At 42.1% G+C, this 12,576-nt stretch overlaps 1 protein-coding gene across 6 annotated transcripts in view; it reads left to right on the top strand.

The window, feature by feature from the left end:
- The window catches only part of fndc3a (fibronectin type III domain containing 3A), a 142,498-nt gene that overhangs the window by 88,540 nt on the left and 41,382 nt on the right, over positions 1 to 12,576 (top strand). For all 6 annotated transcript variants that reach the window (XM_052013963.1, XM_052013969.1, XM_052013964.1 and 3 more), the window contains 2 exons: positions 6,976 to 7,133; positions 11,054 to 11,113. In XM_052013963.1, the coding sequence (XP_051869923.1) occupies positions 6,976 to 7,133; positions 11,054 to 11,113 (218 nt within the window). The remainder of the gene's footprint in view (positions 1 to 6,975; positions 7,134 to 11,053; positions 11,114 to 12,576) is intronic.

The following is a 12,576-nucleotide window of genomic DNA, read 5'->3' on the forward strand; positions in this document are numbered from 1 at the left end:
TAGGGGACTCGATAGTCAGGGAAACAGACAGGAGGTTCTGTGGCAGTGAGCATGAATCCCGGATGGTATGTTGCCTCCCAGGTGCCAGGGTCCGGGATGTCACTGATCGGGTCCACAGAATTCTTGAGTGGGAGGGAGAGCAGCCAGAGGTTGTGGTCCATATTGGCACCAATGACATAGGTAGGAAGGGGGATGAGGTCCTGAAGAGTGAGTTCAGGGAGCTAGGCAGAAAATTGAGGAACAGGATCTCAAGGGTAGCAATCTCGGGATTGCTGCCAGTGCCACGTGATAGTGAAGGTAGGAATAGGAGGAGGTGGCAGATAAATGTGTGGCTGAGAAGTTGGTGCAGGAGGGAGGGTTTTAGATTTCTGGATCATTGGGATCTCTTCTCGGGAAGGTGGGACCTGTACAGAGAGGACGGGTTACACCCGAACCAGAAGGGGGCCAATATCCTTGCGGCGAGATTTGCTAGGGTGGTACAGGAGGGTTTAAACTAGTTTGTGAGGGGGAAGGGAACCGGAGGAGTAGGTCAGAGGAAGAAGGGAATGAAGAAAAGTTAGATCAAACGGGTAGAGAGGCTTTGGGTAAGGAGAAGCAGAATACAGGCTGTAAAAGTAGTAAGGTAGATGGACTGAAGTGTGTTTACTTAAATGCAAGAAGTGTCAGGAATAAGGGGGATGAACTGAGGGCTTGGATAAGTATGGGGGACTCTGATATCGTGGCTATTACTGAGACGTGGCTGACGTCAGGAGAGGAGTGGATATTGAATATTCCTGGTTTTTGGTGTTTTAAGAGGGATAGGGAAGGGGGGAGAAGAGGGGGAGGGGTGGCGATACCGGTCAGGGACACTGTTACGGCTGTGGAAAAGATGGATGTTGTAGAAGGATCATCTCTAGAGTCCGTATGGGTGGAGTTAAGGAACAAGAAAGGAGCAGTTACTCTACTAGGAGTATTCTACAGGCCCCCCGGTAGCAGTAGAGATATAGAGGAGCAGATTGGCAGGCAGTGTTTGGAGAGAAGCAGAAATAACAGGGTTATTATAATGGGAGACTTCAACTTCCCAAATATAGACTGGAACCTGCTTAGTGCCAAAGGTTTAGATGGGACAGAATTTGTTAAATGTGTCCAGGAGGGATTCCTGACGCAGTATGTTGACAGGCCGACTAGAGGGAATGCCATGTTAGATCTAGTTTTAGGAAATGAACCGGGACAGGTGAAGGATCTATTGGTGGGTGAGCATTTGGGGGACAGTGACCATTGCTCCATAACCTTTAAAATTGTCATGGACAGGGACAGGTGCAGAGAGGACAAGAGGTTTTTCAATTGGGGAAGGGCTAACTACGAGGCTATAAGGAGAGAACTTGGGAGTGTAAATTGGGATGTCCTTTTTGAAGGAAAATGTACCATGGGGATGTGGTCGATATTCAGGGATCTTATGCAGGATGTTAGGGATAAATATGTCCCGGTGAGGCAGAGAAGGAATGGCAGGGTGAAGGAACCGTGGGTGACGAGAGAGGTGGAACGACTTGTTAGGGAGAAGAAGGTAACATACGTGAGGTATAAGCAGCAAGGTTCAGACAGGGCCCGTGAGGAATATAGGGTAGCGAGGAAGGAACTTAAGAAAGGGCTGAGGAGAGCTAGAAAGGGACATGAAAAGGCTTTGGCTAGTAGGGTTAAGGAAAATCCCAAGGCCTTTTTCAAGTACGTGAAGGGTAGGAGGATGGTTAGGGTGAAGGTAGGTCCGATTAAGGACAAAGGTGGGAGAATTTGCCTGGAGGCGGCGGAAGTGGGAGAAGTTCTTAATGAGTACTTCTCTTCGGTATTCACCAGGGAGAGGGGTCTTGATGATGCAGAAGGGAGTGCTGGTAGGGGTAATGTTCTCGAGGTTGTTGATATCAAGAGAGAGGATGTGTTGAAGTTGTTAAATAATATTAAGACAGATAAATCTCCGGGGCCTGACGGGATTTTCCCCAGGCTGCTTCGAGAGGCTAGGGAGGAGATTGCTGAACCGCTGGTAAGGATCTTTGAGTCCTCGTTGTCTACGGGGGTGGTGCCGGAGGATTGGAGGGTTGCGAATGTGGTCCCCTTGTTCAAAAAAGGTAATAGGGATAGGCCAGGGAATTATAGACCGGTGAGTCTCACGTCTGTGGTGGGTAAGCTGTTGGAAAGGATTCTAAGGGATAGGATTTATGAACACCTAGAGAATCATGGACTGATTAGGGACAGCCAGCATGGCTTTGTGAAGGGAAGATCTTGCCTCACAAGCCTGATAGAGTTCTTTGAGGAGGTGACCAGGAAGATTGATGAGGGCAGTGCGGTGGATGTGGTTTACATGGATTTTAGTAAGGCATTTGATAAGGTTCCTCATGGTAGGCTTCTTCAGAAGGTCAGAGGCCGAGGGATCCAAGGAAGCTTGGCTGTGTGGATTAGGAATTGGCTTGCATGTAGAAAGCAGAGGGTTGTGGTGGAGGGAGTGCCCTCGGATTGGAAGGCAGTGACTAGTGGTGTCCCGCAGGGATCGGTTCTGGGACCTCTACTTTTTGTGATATTTATAGATGACTTAGATGAGGGGGTGGAGGGCTGGGTTAGTAAGTTTGCGGATGACGCTAAGATAGGCGGTGTTGTGGATAGTGTGGAGGGCTGTCGGAGCTTACAGAGGGATATTGATAGGATGCAGAGCTGGGCTGACAAGTGGCAGATGGAGTTCAATCCGGAGAAGTGTGAGGTGGTACACTTTGGAAGGACAAACTCCAGGGCAGAGTACAGGGTAAACGGCAAGGTACTTGGCAGTGTGGAGGAGCAGAGGGATCTGGGGGTTCATATTCACAGTTCGTTGAAAGTTGCCTCACAGGTGGAAAGAGCAGTTAAGAAGGCCAATGGGATGTTGGCTTTCATAAGTCGCGGGATTGAGTTTAAGAGCCGCGAGGTTATGATGCAGCTTTACAAAACTCTAGTTAGGCCACATTTAGAGTACTGTGTTCAGTTCTGGTCGCCTCATTATAGGAAGGATGTGGAGGCGTTGGAGAGGGTGCAGAGGAGATTTACCAGGATGCTGCCTGGATTGGAGGGTATTGAATATGAGGAGAGGCTTAAGGTGCTAGGGCTTTATTCACTGGAAAGGAGGAGGATGAGCGGAGACATGATAGAGGTATATAAAATATTGAGAGGAATAGATAGAGTAGACAGTCAGCGCCTCCTTCCCAGGGCACCAATGCTCAAGACGAGAGGTGATGGCTTTAAGGTTATGGGTGGGAGGTTCAAGGGAGATGTCAGAGGGAGGTTTTTCACCCAAAGAGTGGTTGGTGCATGGAATGCACTGCCTGGGGTGGTGGTGGAGGCAGATACATTGAACAGGTTCAAGAGCTTGTTGGATAGGCATATGGAGGAACGTGAGATAGAGGGATATGCGGGAGGAAGGGGTTAGGTAGTGTGAGGGTGGTCTGATGGACGGCACGACACGTTGGGCCGAAGGGCCTGTTTTGTGCTGTATGGTTCTATGGTTTTGACAAGGTGGATACATCCTTTTCTGGAAGAATCTAGAACTAGGGCTGACTCCCTTGAGATAAGAGCTCTCCTGTTTAAGACAAAGATGGGTTGATTTTGTTTTCTGAGGTTTGTGAGTCTTTGGAATTCTCTTCCTCAAATGACAGTGGAAACAATCGTATTTGAGGCAGATCTCTGATAAGCAATGGAGTGAAAGGTTATTGCAAATAGAGGTAATATGATGTTCGTGATTTCTTGCTCCTTCTCACCTCTCTTGCTCAAGTTCCAACAAATCATCATTCACAAGTTCTGTGCCATGTGATTCCATTAACTCTAACTCTTTCATGTCATCTTGGTCGACTTCAACAAACCCAGCTTTGTTTGCTAACTTGACTCTCTGTAGGAATAGTGGGCCCATTCAAGCAGTAATATCCGTACACTGCTGATTGTTGCATGGATTACATCATTCCAAGACGCACTTAGTGCAGTTTATGAGTATCTTGATATTGTACCTCTTCCAAATTTGTCATTATCAGCCAAGTCTGAAATGATATGCCTCATTACACACAGCAGGTAGTAAAGCTCAAATGTAGTGATAGCACCCTGGTCCATGGCTTAGAACAATGGAGTGGTATTGGGGGACAAAAATGCTACTTGCATCTTGTCAGCCACACCCTTGACATTAACCAGATGTTGATGAAGAGTCGGACTCTATTGTCCATGTTATTCCTCATACAATATTGTTTGATGAAGGAGGAAAGAAAAGACGTGATGTAATCTTGGAAGAGCAGTGCTGTCATCCAGGCTTTATTTCTGTTAGATCACCATACAACAGAGAGGTTGGCTTTTGAGTATCATTTTAGAGCCCTTGTGTTCTCTGGTAGGTTAAAGAGGCTTAAGCTTACAATCAACCTTGACAATGTCCCCTAGAATGGTAAGGCAAACCTCGGGTGTCTTGAGATGAATGTGCATGAAGGTATTTTCTTCCAAAACAGCCCTGTCTCGTTACATTAAACATTTGTTTAGAAGAGTAGCCACCCAGTGAATCATTTAAGCTCTTTTGGAATGTTTTCTTTTAGCATGGAATCTGCACTTTGTCTTTCCTGACATGTTCAAACCAACCATAACTGGTCTTGAATGTGTCAGCACTTTCAGAAAGTTCATCACCCTTCTACCTCATGTTCTTGCCATAAGCATTTCACTTTTTCCTGGATAATCATCAAACTCAGGGGCACATGCTGTTGATTCTGATCTACTAACCACATGCTTAACCCTTTTTCCTTTCTTTCTATTGCCACATCTTTGCCCTTTGTAACACATGATACACTTCCAGGGTTAACATTCTCCTATAACTAATAGAGATCTGTTTGCAATTGCCAGTTGTGTTAGTAGTCAGTTATGTTGATAGGCTGCAGATTCCTCCTACCGGTACTTAGGCCAGTGGTGTGCATTAGCAGGTATATTCCAGAACTGCGGTGACTCCAGTGGATAGTGATCTTTGTTAACACAGCTATACTGCCTAAGATTTCAGTTGCTGCATATTGTTAATATTGATATAATCTCTTGATTGTCTGTTACAGTTAAAAAAAGTTTTGTAAATAGAGGACATGTCCCTTAAAATTCAGTTGTGTTACAGCTAGTGTGTAAATCAAGGAGTACCTGTACTACTTTCTTACAGCATCGATTATAACTTAGCAGTCAGTGCTGTGAGACTATTATCTCTAAATATTTTTCAAACCTTGTGAGAATCAATGTGATAAATTTATCATGAATATATCTATTTTCCCTTTTTATTTAGTTTATCACTGATGTGGCTTTTGGTTCACATTTACTTTATATACATCAGCTGTAAGAAAGTTCTGATAATATATCTGCTTAATTAAGTCTTTTAACACTTAATTATTTTTAACCACTTGATATCTTGGGTTCACTTGCCTACACATTGTATTTAAGATTTTTAATCTCTTTTTTTTAACCCTATTACAATCTGGTGGTTGTGCTCCAGCTTTCCATGTTATTCCTCAAAATATTTATTTTCTCCCTATTCCTATATAAATCCACCAAGATTTTTTTTTATACCATGAGTATTTAAAGTTGTATCTTTGTTTGCTGAAATTATAATGAAGCCATTATTGCAACAAGAAATTTCCAGTGTATTTTTTTAAAAGACTTGAAAATGCTGCAAGTCCCAAGGATATGTCCCTTCTGCCAGGGTAGCAGTATAATAGTTTATACTTCATTCGGTATATTACTGCACACATCAGCCCCAAGCAACCCAATTTAACAGAGCAGTTTTACAACATTTATTCCATCACAGGAAAGTGCATGGGTTCCAACTGATATCACAGGCAAATAATTTAAAGGTTGCAACTGATGACCATAAGAGACCCAGTGTGAAGTTAAGTGGAACATAGGAACACTGGTTATGCAATTCTGCACCTTGTTTTCGAACATAACTAATAAGTATAGATTCTCGGATCCTTTCGGTTACTGTTCATAACCAACATACACCAATAAGTCTTGATGTATTTTTAAGTAAATCCAAGATATTAATTGGAGAGCAAATAGCATTTTGAGTCCTGTGTTTGTGATTGAAAAAATATGGTCCACTATTGTTCTTCCTAGGTCTTGGAGAGCAGCAATTTCTCAGGTACTAAGAAATGAAAAATGAATGGAAACCTGTTAATTTAGTGCAAGGTTTTAAGTCAGTGCAAAGTTTGTTTTTGCTCTTGTTGTAAGTTACTGGAGTAGAGTCTCTAACTCCAAATATAGGTCCAGCACTCGGATGGAAATGAAGCTGGAGAGGGTACTCCCTTCTCTCAACTCCAATTCTTCTATCCCAGTGGCATTGTATCAGTGCCTTTTCAAGGCTAAAAGGGCCTGGCAATAAGATGAAGAAAATCCAAAAGTTATACTTAAATAACTTTTTTCGGGATGTACATTTGAGGCTTGTACTTTTGGCTGATCAGTAACAATGAGGATTAGGTCCACAGACTGATAACAAGGTACACATATTCATGCTTGCAGCCATGCCTGTATTCCCATTCTGATTCACAGCATGGAAGCCTATCCAAGAGCAGAAGTGCAGCATGGCTGCAGCAATTCTCTGTCCACCAAATGTGCTTACATGGTGGTCTGACTAGATGGAATGTTCATCCAATACACTCCACTCATTCTTTAGCTTGGAAGGAACATTGAGCTTTATTAAAATTCATTTCTTGGGATGTGGGTATCGCTGACAAGGCTTTGCATTTATTGCCCATCTCTATATCATACTGAGTACTAGAAGTCCTGAAATAAATTTTACAATATCATACACTCTCCAGTCCTTTCAACAGATTTACTAATTGTTCCCATGATCATCAGTTAGTTACTTTTTATAGGTTTTGGCCTGTTACGGCTGAAATCATTTAAGGGTGTTGGGTTTGTAATAAAATTTCTTTAGCGCATCTGCCCTAGTTATTTCATTTGAGTGTTTAATTGTTTTTGTAGGTATCTGACATCCAGGCAAGAACAGTTGTCCTCACTTGGGCTCCACCTTCAGCCACAATAAATGATGATGCTGCTAGTGATTTTTTATCTGAACCCTACAACTATGAAGTTGCTATTTCAAATGGTGGGAAAGATGAGAAGTTCAAAATTGCCTATGTGTATGTAGATTTTCACTATAATTAATGGCTGATTTTTAAATGTGGACAATGTATAGTAGCGTAAGTCAAAATTCATTGTTGTAAACTCTATCCATCTTAACATTTTTACCTGGATTAGATGATTTTCTAAGTTTTAAAAGTCCTTCACCTGTTGATTTAAAGAATACATTTCTAGTACTTTCTAAACAAATTCTTTCTCAAAACAGGAAAATGTTAGCAATTAAAGAGAAGCAACAAGTTTAACAAAATTCTTTTCTTCCAGTAGCTAATGATGCAGAAAATCTAGCTGTAATCTCCTGCTAGTAGCATTATTGAAGCTTGTTGCTAAAATAAAATTACATGATGCCTCTGAATGCAAATTAGTGTATGACATTGGTTACATGACGGCAATGGTGCCTGCTTAAAATAATCAATGGTGATAGAACATAGAACAGTACAGCACAGGAACAGGCCCTTCAGTCCACAATGTTATGCTGAACTAATTAAACTAACGATGTCTAATTACACTAATCCCTTCTGCCCGCACATGGTCCACATCCCTCCATTCTCTGCTTATTCATGTGCCTGTCTAAGAGCCTCATAAGTGCCTCTTATTGTATTTGCCTCCACTACCACCCCGGCAACACATTCCAGGCACTCACAACCCTCTGTGTGTGTGTATGTGTGTGTGTATATATATATATATATATATATATATATATATATAAAAAACAAACTTGCCCTGCACATCTCCTGTGAACTTTTCCCCTCTCACCTTAAATGCATTCCTCTAGTATTAGACATTTTGACTCTTGGGGGGGGGCGGGGGGAAGGAAGATACCTGCTGTCTATTTATGCCTGTCATAATCTTAATCTTTCAGGTCTCCCCTCAGCCTCTGCCGCTCCAGAGAAAACCACTCAAGTTTGTCCAATCTCTCCTTCTAGCACCTGCCCTCTAATCCAGGCAGCATCCTGGTAAACCTCTTCAGCACCTTCTCCAAAGCCTCCACATCCTCATAATGGGGCAACCAGAATTGATTGCAGTACTCCTGATGTAGCCTAACCAGAGTTTCTTAAATCTGCAACATGCCTTGACTAATAAAAGCAAGCATGCCATATGAGACACAAGACTGCAAATGCTGGAATCTGGAGCAACAAACAATTTGCTGGAGGAACTCAGTGGATTGAGAAGCATTTGTGGAAGGAAAGGAATTGTTGACATTTTGTGTCCAAACCTGGCATCAGGACATTCAGGTTTCCACCCCAAACATCGAAAATTCCTTTCCTCCCACAGATGCTGCTTGACCCACTAAGTTCCTCCAGCAGATTGTTTGTTGTTCCAAGCATTACTTATGCCGTCGTTACCACCCTTTCAACTTGTGCAGCCACTCCTAGGGAGCTATGGACTTGGACCCCAAGATCCTTCTGTATCTCAACGCTGTTAAATGTCCTGCCATTAACTGTGTACTTTCCCTTTACATTTGATCTCCAAAAGTGCAACTTCTCACACTTTCCTAGATTAAACTCCATCTGTCCACATGTGCAACTGATCCTTTGGCAATCTTGTACCCTATCCTCAATGTCACCAATCTTTGTATCATCATAAAGGTGTAAAACTTTAAATGTTAGTTGACATTCCATGGTGTTTCAAGGCATTGACTGGAAAGGTTAGAGGGTAGGTTTTGCTGAGTTTTACATTGAGGAGCAAAAGAAAGATGCTGTACCAACACTACAGGCACCAAATAAGTTCTGTAAGGATGGACCTGGGTTGGAATTGTATTCAGACATGAACGTTTTATTATGTTACTCGTCAATCATTTATAGGTTGAACAAGATTATTAATGATTCACAATCACTTTCTCAGCTATCTTTGTTGTTCTTGTATGTGTGTCTCCTGACTTTCTCCTCCCTCCCTCCCTCCCTCCCTTCCTTCCGTCCTCCCCCCCCCCCCCCCCCCCCCCATCCCATCTTTTGGTAGTAAGTGCTAGTACTATGACAAGAGAAAGGGACTCCAACAGCTGAATTTACAGTGGAATCTGCAAAAAGCTGACCTTGAATAACATCCAAAACCTACTATTTCCTTCTCAGTTTCAGTTACTCATTTCCCTGTGCCATCTTGTTCCCTTGCATTTCCTATCCATTTGCCTTCCCATTACACCTATAATTACATATCTGTGCCCATCATTACTCCAATCTTTTCCATTGTTAGCTACCTCATCGCTCCTTAAATTCATTTCTCCCTTGCCTTGCTATCAAGCATGTGATCTTTAACCTTCAATTTTTTCTTCCTACAATTAGGTTGGATCTTCTGTTTACCTTTCTTTCATGCCCATTTCCCTCAATTTTGTTTTTTTTTAAATTAAAAATATCAGCTCAGAATAAAAGAAGAAATTAACTTTTTTATTCTGCTTCAGAAATATGAGAAAATAAGCCAATTTACCCACAGGTGTTTGTGATTTAATTGTAACCTTCATTGTCAACAAAACATGAAATAATTAGCTGGATGAAAATTATATGAAGTGGACTATTAACTGAAGATTGGGCACTTTCTTTAATCCTCATTATGCCATACTCTTCCCTCTATCCCCACTTCACACCATACCCACATCTGGTCCTTGCTACTCCCCCTTCCTCCCTCATTTATCTCCCTCACTACCACTTCTTTAATTTCCTCATCACTGCTTGATTAGCCAGCTTTCTCATCCCTCTCCAATCTCCATTGCATGTCGTTTCCACCCATATAGCCCACCATCTCGTTTTGTCTTCCCCTTACAGCACTAAAGCAGCCTAGCTCCCTTTCTTTCAGGAAGTTATTATGCAGGGGAACACATTACATATCCTAAGTGCGTACAGCTCGAAAAGCTCTGTTCAATTTCAGCAATATTGAGGCATTTACAAAGCCAATCCAGCAATCAAGTTTATGCTTTGACATTTAACAAACAGCTACTTTGTTTGGCAGAATGTATCTCTGCTCTAAAACAATGAAAAGCTTTCATCTGAAAGTTGTTTCATGGTGCTTTGTTACCCATCCCTCGTTTTGTACGAATTTAAACTGCATGTCTTGTTTAGTGATTCAAAACATTTGAAAGCGAACCTTCCTACAATGCACTTTATCATTAAACTGCAGCCTTTTGTGTAAAAAAAACATGAGCAAGATTAGGCCAGGTGGCCCTTTGAGTCTGCTCTACCATTTGATTAGATAGAGGTTCATCATCTACCTGCCCAGACCAATATCCCTTGATTCTGTGATGTAAGCAGATGTGTAGTGGCAGCTGGTTCTCGTATGTTTTCCATCACATGAATGATTGAGATGGCACTAATGTCATCAGCTGTAGGCTATTTCAGCAGAAAATAGGATGAAAGGTCTATGAAATGCATTATGTGTGTCAGAAAGATTTAAGATGATATCTGATTAAGGAAACAACAAGTCTTCCTTCTGCTCCCCTGTATTATGAGGAAAAGAATGTTTGGAAGAAAGAAGCTTGCCAAGAGTACTGTGACATGTGTTACCCATTGTTGGCAAGTTTTAGATGTAGTTAACAATGCTGGAAATAGAAGCATGTCTTCATAATAGCCATTGTTACTGGATGTGTTTACCTGATATTTGCTTTTTAAGTTTAGGTAAATTATTAGTCATAATTAATACATACGTGTTGCTGGAGTGCACTTTAGAAAGCTATCTCATTGCACTGGATTTTTTTTGGACCACCTTCTCTTGGGACCAAAAATCTAAATAGTCCTACACTATTCCAAAATTATGAAAATAATATTCAAATGTAAATTGTCTCAATAATTTTCTACTTAGACAATGTTAATTTGTTGTAGACTGTTTCTTTGGTCCTTCTAGATAGTATTGATGTATTTTTATTTTGTATATGATTGCATAATGTGATGGCTCCTTAAATCATTTCAGAGTTATCTGTGTGCATTTTGTTTTACAGAGGAAAGGACGAAAGCATCACATTACAGGACCTAAAGCCGGCCACAGACTACCAAGCTAGGTTGGTAATTAATAAGTACAGATTTCTATCTATTGGTAATTAATAGGAATGGCATCCTATCTGGATGCACAGCGGCTTGGTATGACAACTGCTCTGCCCCAGACTGCAAGAAACTGCAGAGAGTTTTGGACACAGCCCAGCACATCACGGAAACCAGCCTCCCCTCTATGGACTCTGTCTATACCTCTCGCTGCCTTGGTGAAGCAGCCAGCATAATCAAAGACCCCAGTCACCTAGGTCATTCTCTCTTCTCCGCTCTCCCATCAGGCAGAAGATACGGGAGCCTGAAGGCACATACCACCAGGCTCAAGGACAGCTTCTACCCCACTGTTAGGTTCCCTTATACGATGAGTTGGACTCCCGACCTCACAATCTGCTTTGTTATGACCTTGCACCTTATTGCCTATCTGCACTGCACTTTCTCTGTAGCTGTGACACTTTACTCTGTTTTTACCCTGTACTACCTCAATGCACTGTGTAATGAATTGATCTGTACTAACGATATGCAAGACAAGTTTTTCACTGTACCTTGATACAAGTGACAATAATAAACCAATACCAATTTTCAACCATTATCTAGTTAAAGATGGTTATAAATGTGACTTTGGCCCACATTCCAATTTCCTCTTCAAATACTGTGTGTCTTCAGGAGAAGAGAGGAGCATCAACTCATTGCTGGGGTATTGTTGTATAGACGCCAAGTTTCCTCCACTGTTCTCTCACAACTGCCCATGCTTTATATGGGAATATTGGTAGTAAATGTTTATAGATCATTTGACTGAGGAGGCATCCAAACACGATCTTGTCCTCAATTAACACTCATCCCAGTTTTGTTCTCCCTCTTTCTAGGGCCGACTCACATATAGCGATCCTACTGCTAATGTAGCTATCATCAACTTGTTTTTCCAATCTGAATGGCATCACCATGCATTGAATAAACTTGCTTAGTCATGGTAGAGTGGTATTGGGGAATTAGAGGGTGACTTGTTATGGCATACCCAGACGTTGCCTTTTCTAGTGGCCACAGACAGTATTTCTGACAAACATTTTCTGTTCATTGGTGATCATATTGTTGATAAGGAATTTAGGGATGTCACGCAGTGTTAGGTAGACTTTCCCTGTTTGGAGATGGTTATCACCTGGTTCGTATGCTTCTCAGTGTTCTCCAGGCCTTGTTGCATGCTTGCACGGGTGGTTTCATTATCCAAGGAACTGAAGGAAACAAAACAATCAATAACCATTAGCTAATTGGCAGCATCCAATAAAAAGAAGTTAGGGTCAAGCAGAGTGACCATTTTGAAGCGGCCATTGTTGGGAGTGGTCAGTGTTAGAGTGGAGAGCTGAGGCTTTGGCTCAAGAGGCTTCGGCGTGTAGAAGTGGAGTAAGTGAGCGTAGGTGAAGGTGAGGTTCTGGTAAGGTCTCTTTCTTCCTTATTGCACAGTTAGAGCAGTGGGGAATGGCAG

This window comes from Pristis pectinata, chromosome 4 (assembly GCF_009764475.1).
Source record: "Pristis pectinata isolate sPriPec2 chromosome 4, sPriPec2.1.pri, whole genome shotgun sequence".
Taxonomy (NCBI): domain Eukaryota; kingdom Metazoa; phylum Chordata; class Chondrichthyes; order Rhinopristiformes; family Pristidae; genus Pristis; species Pristis pectinata.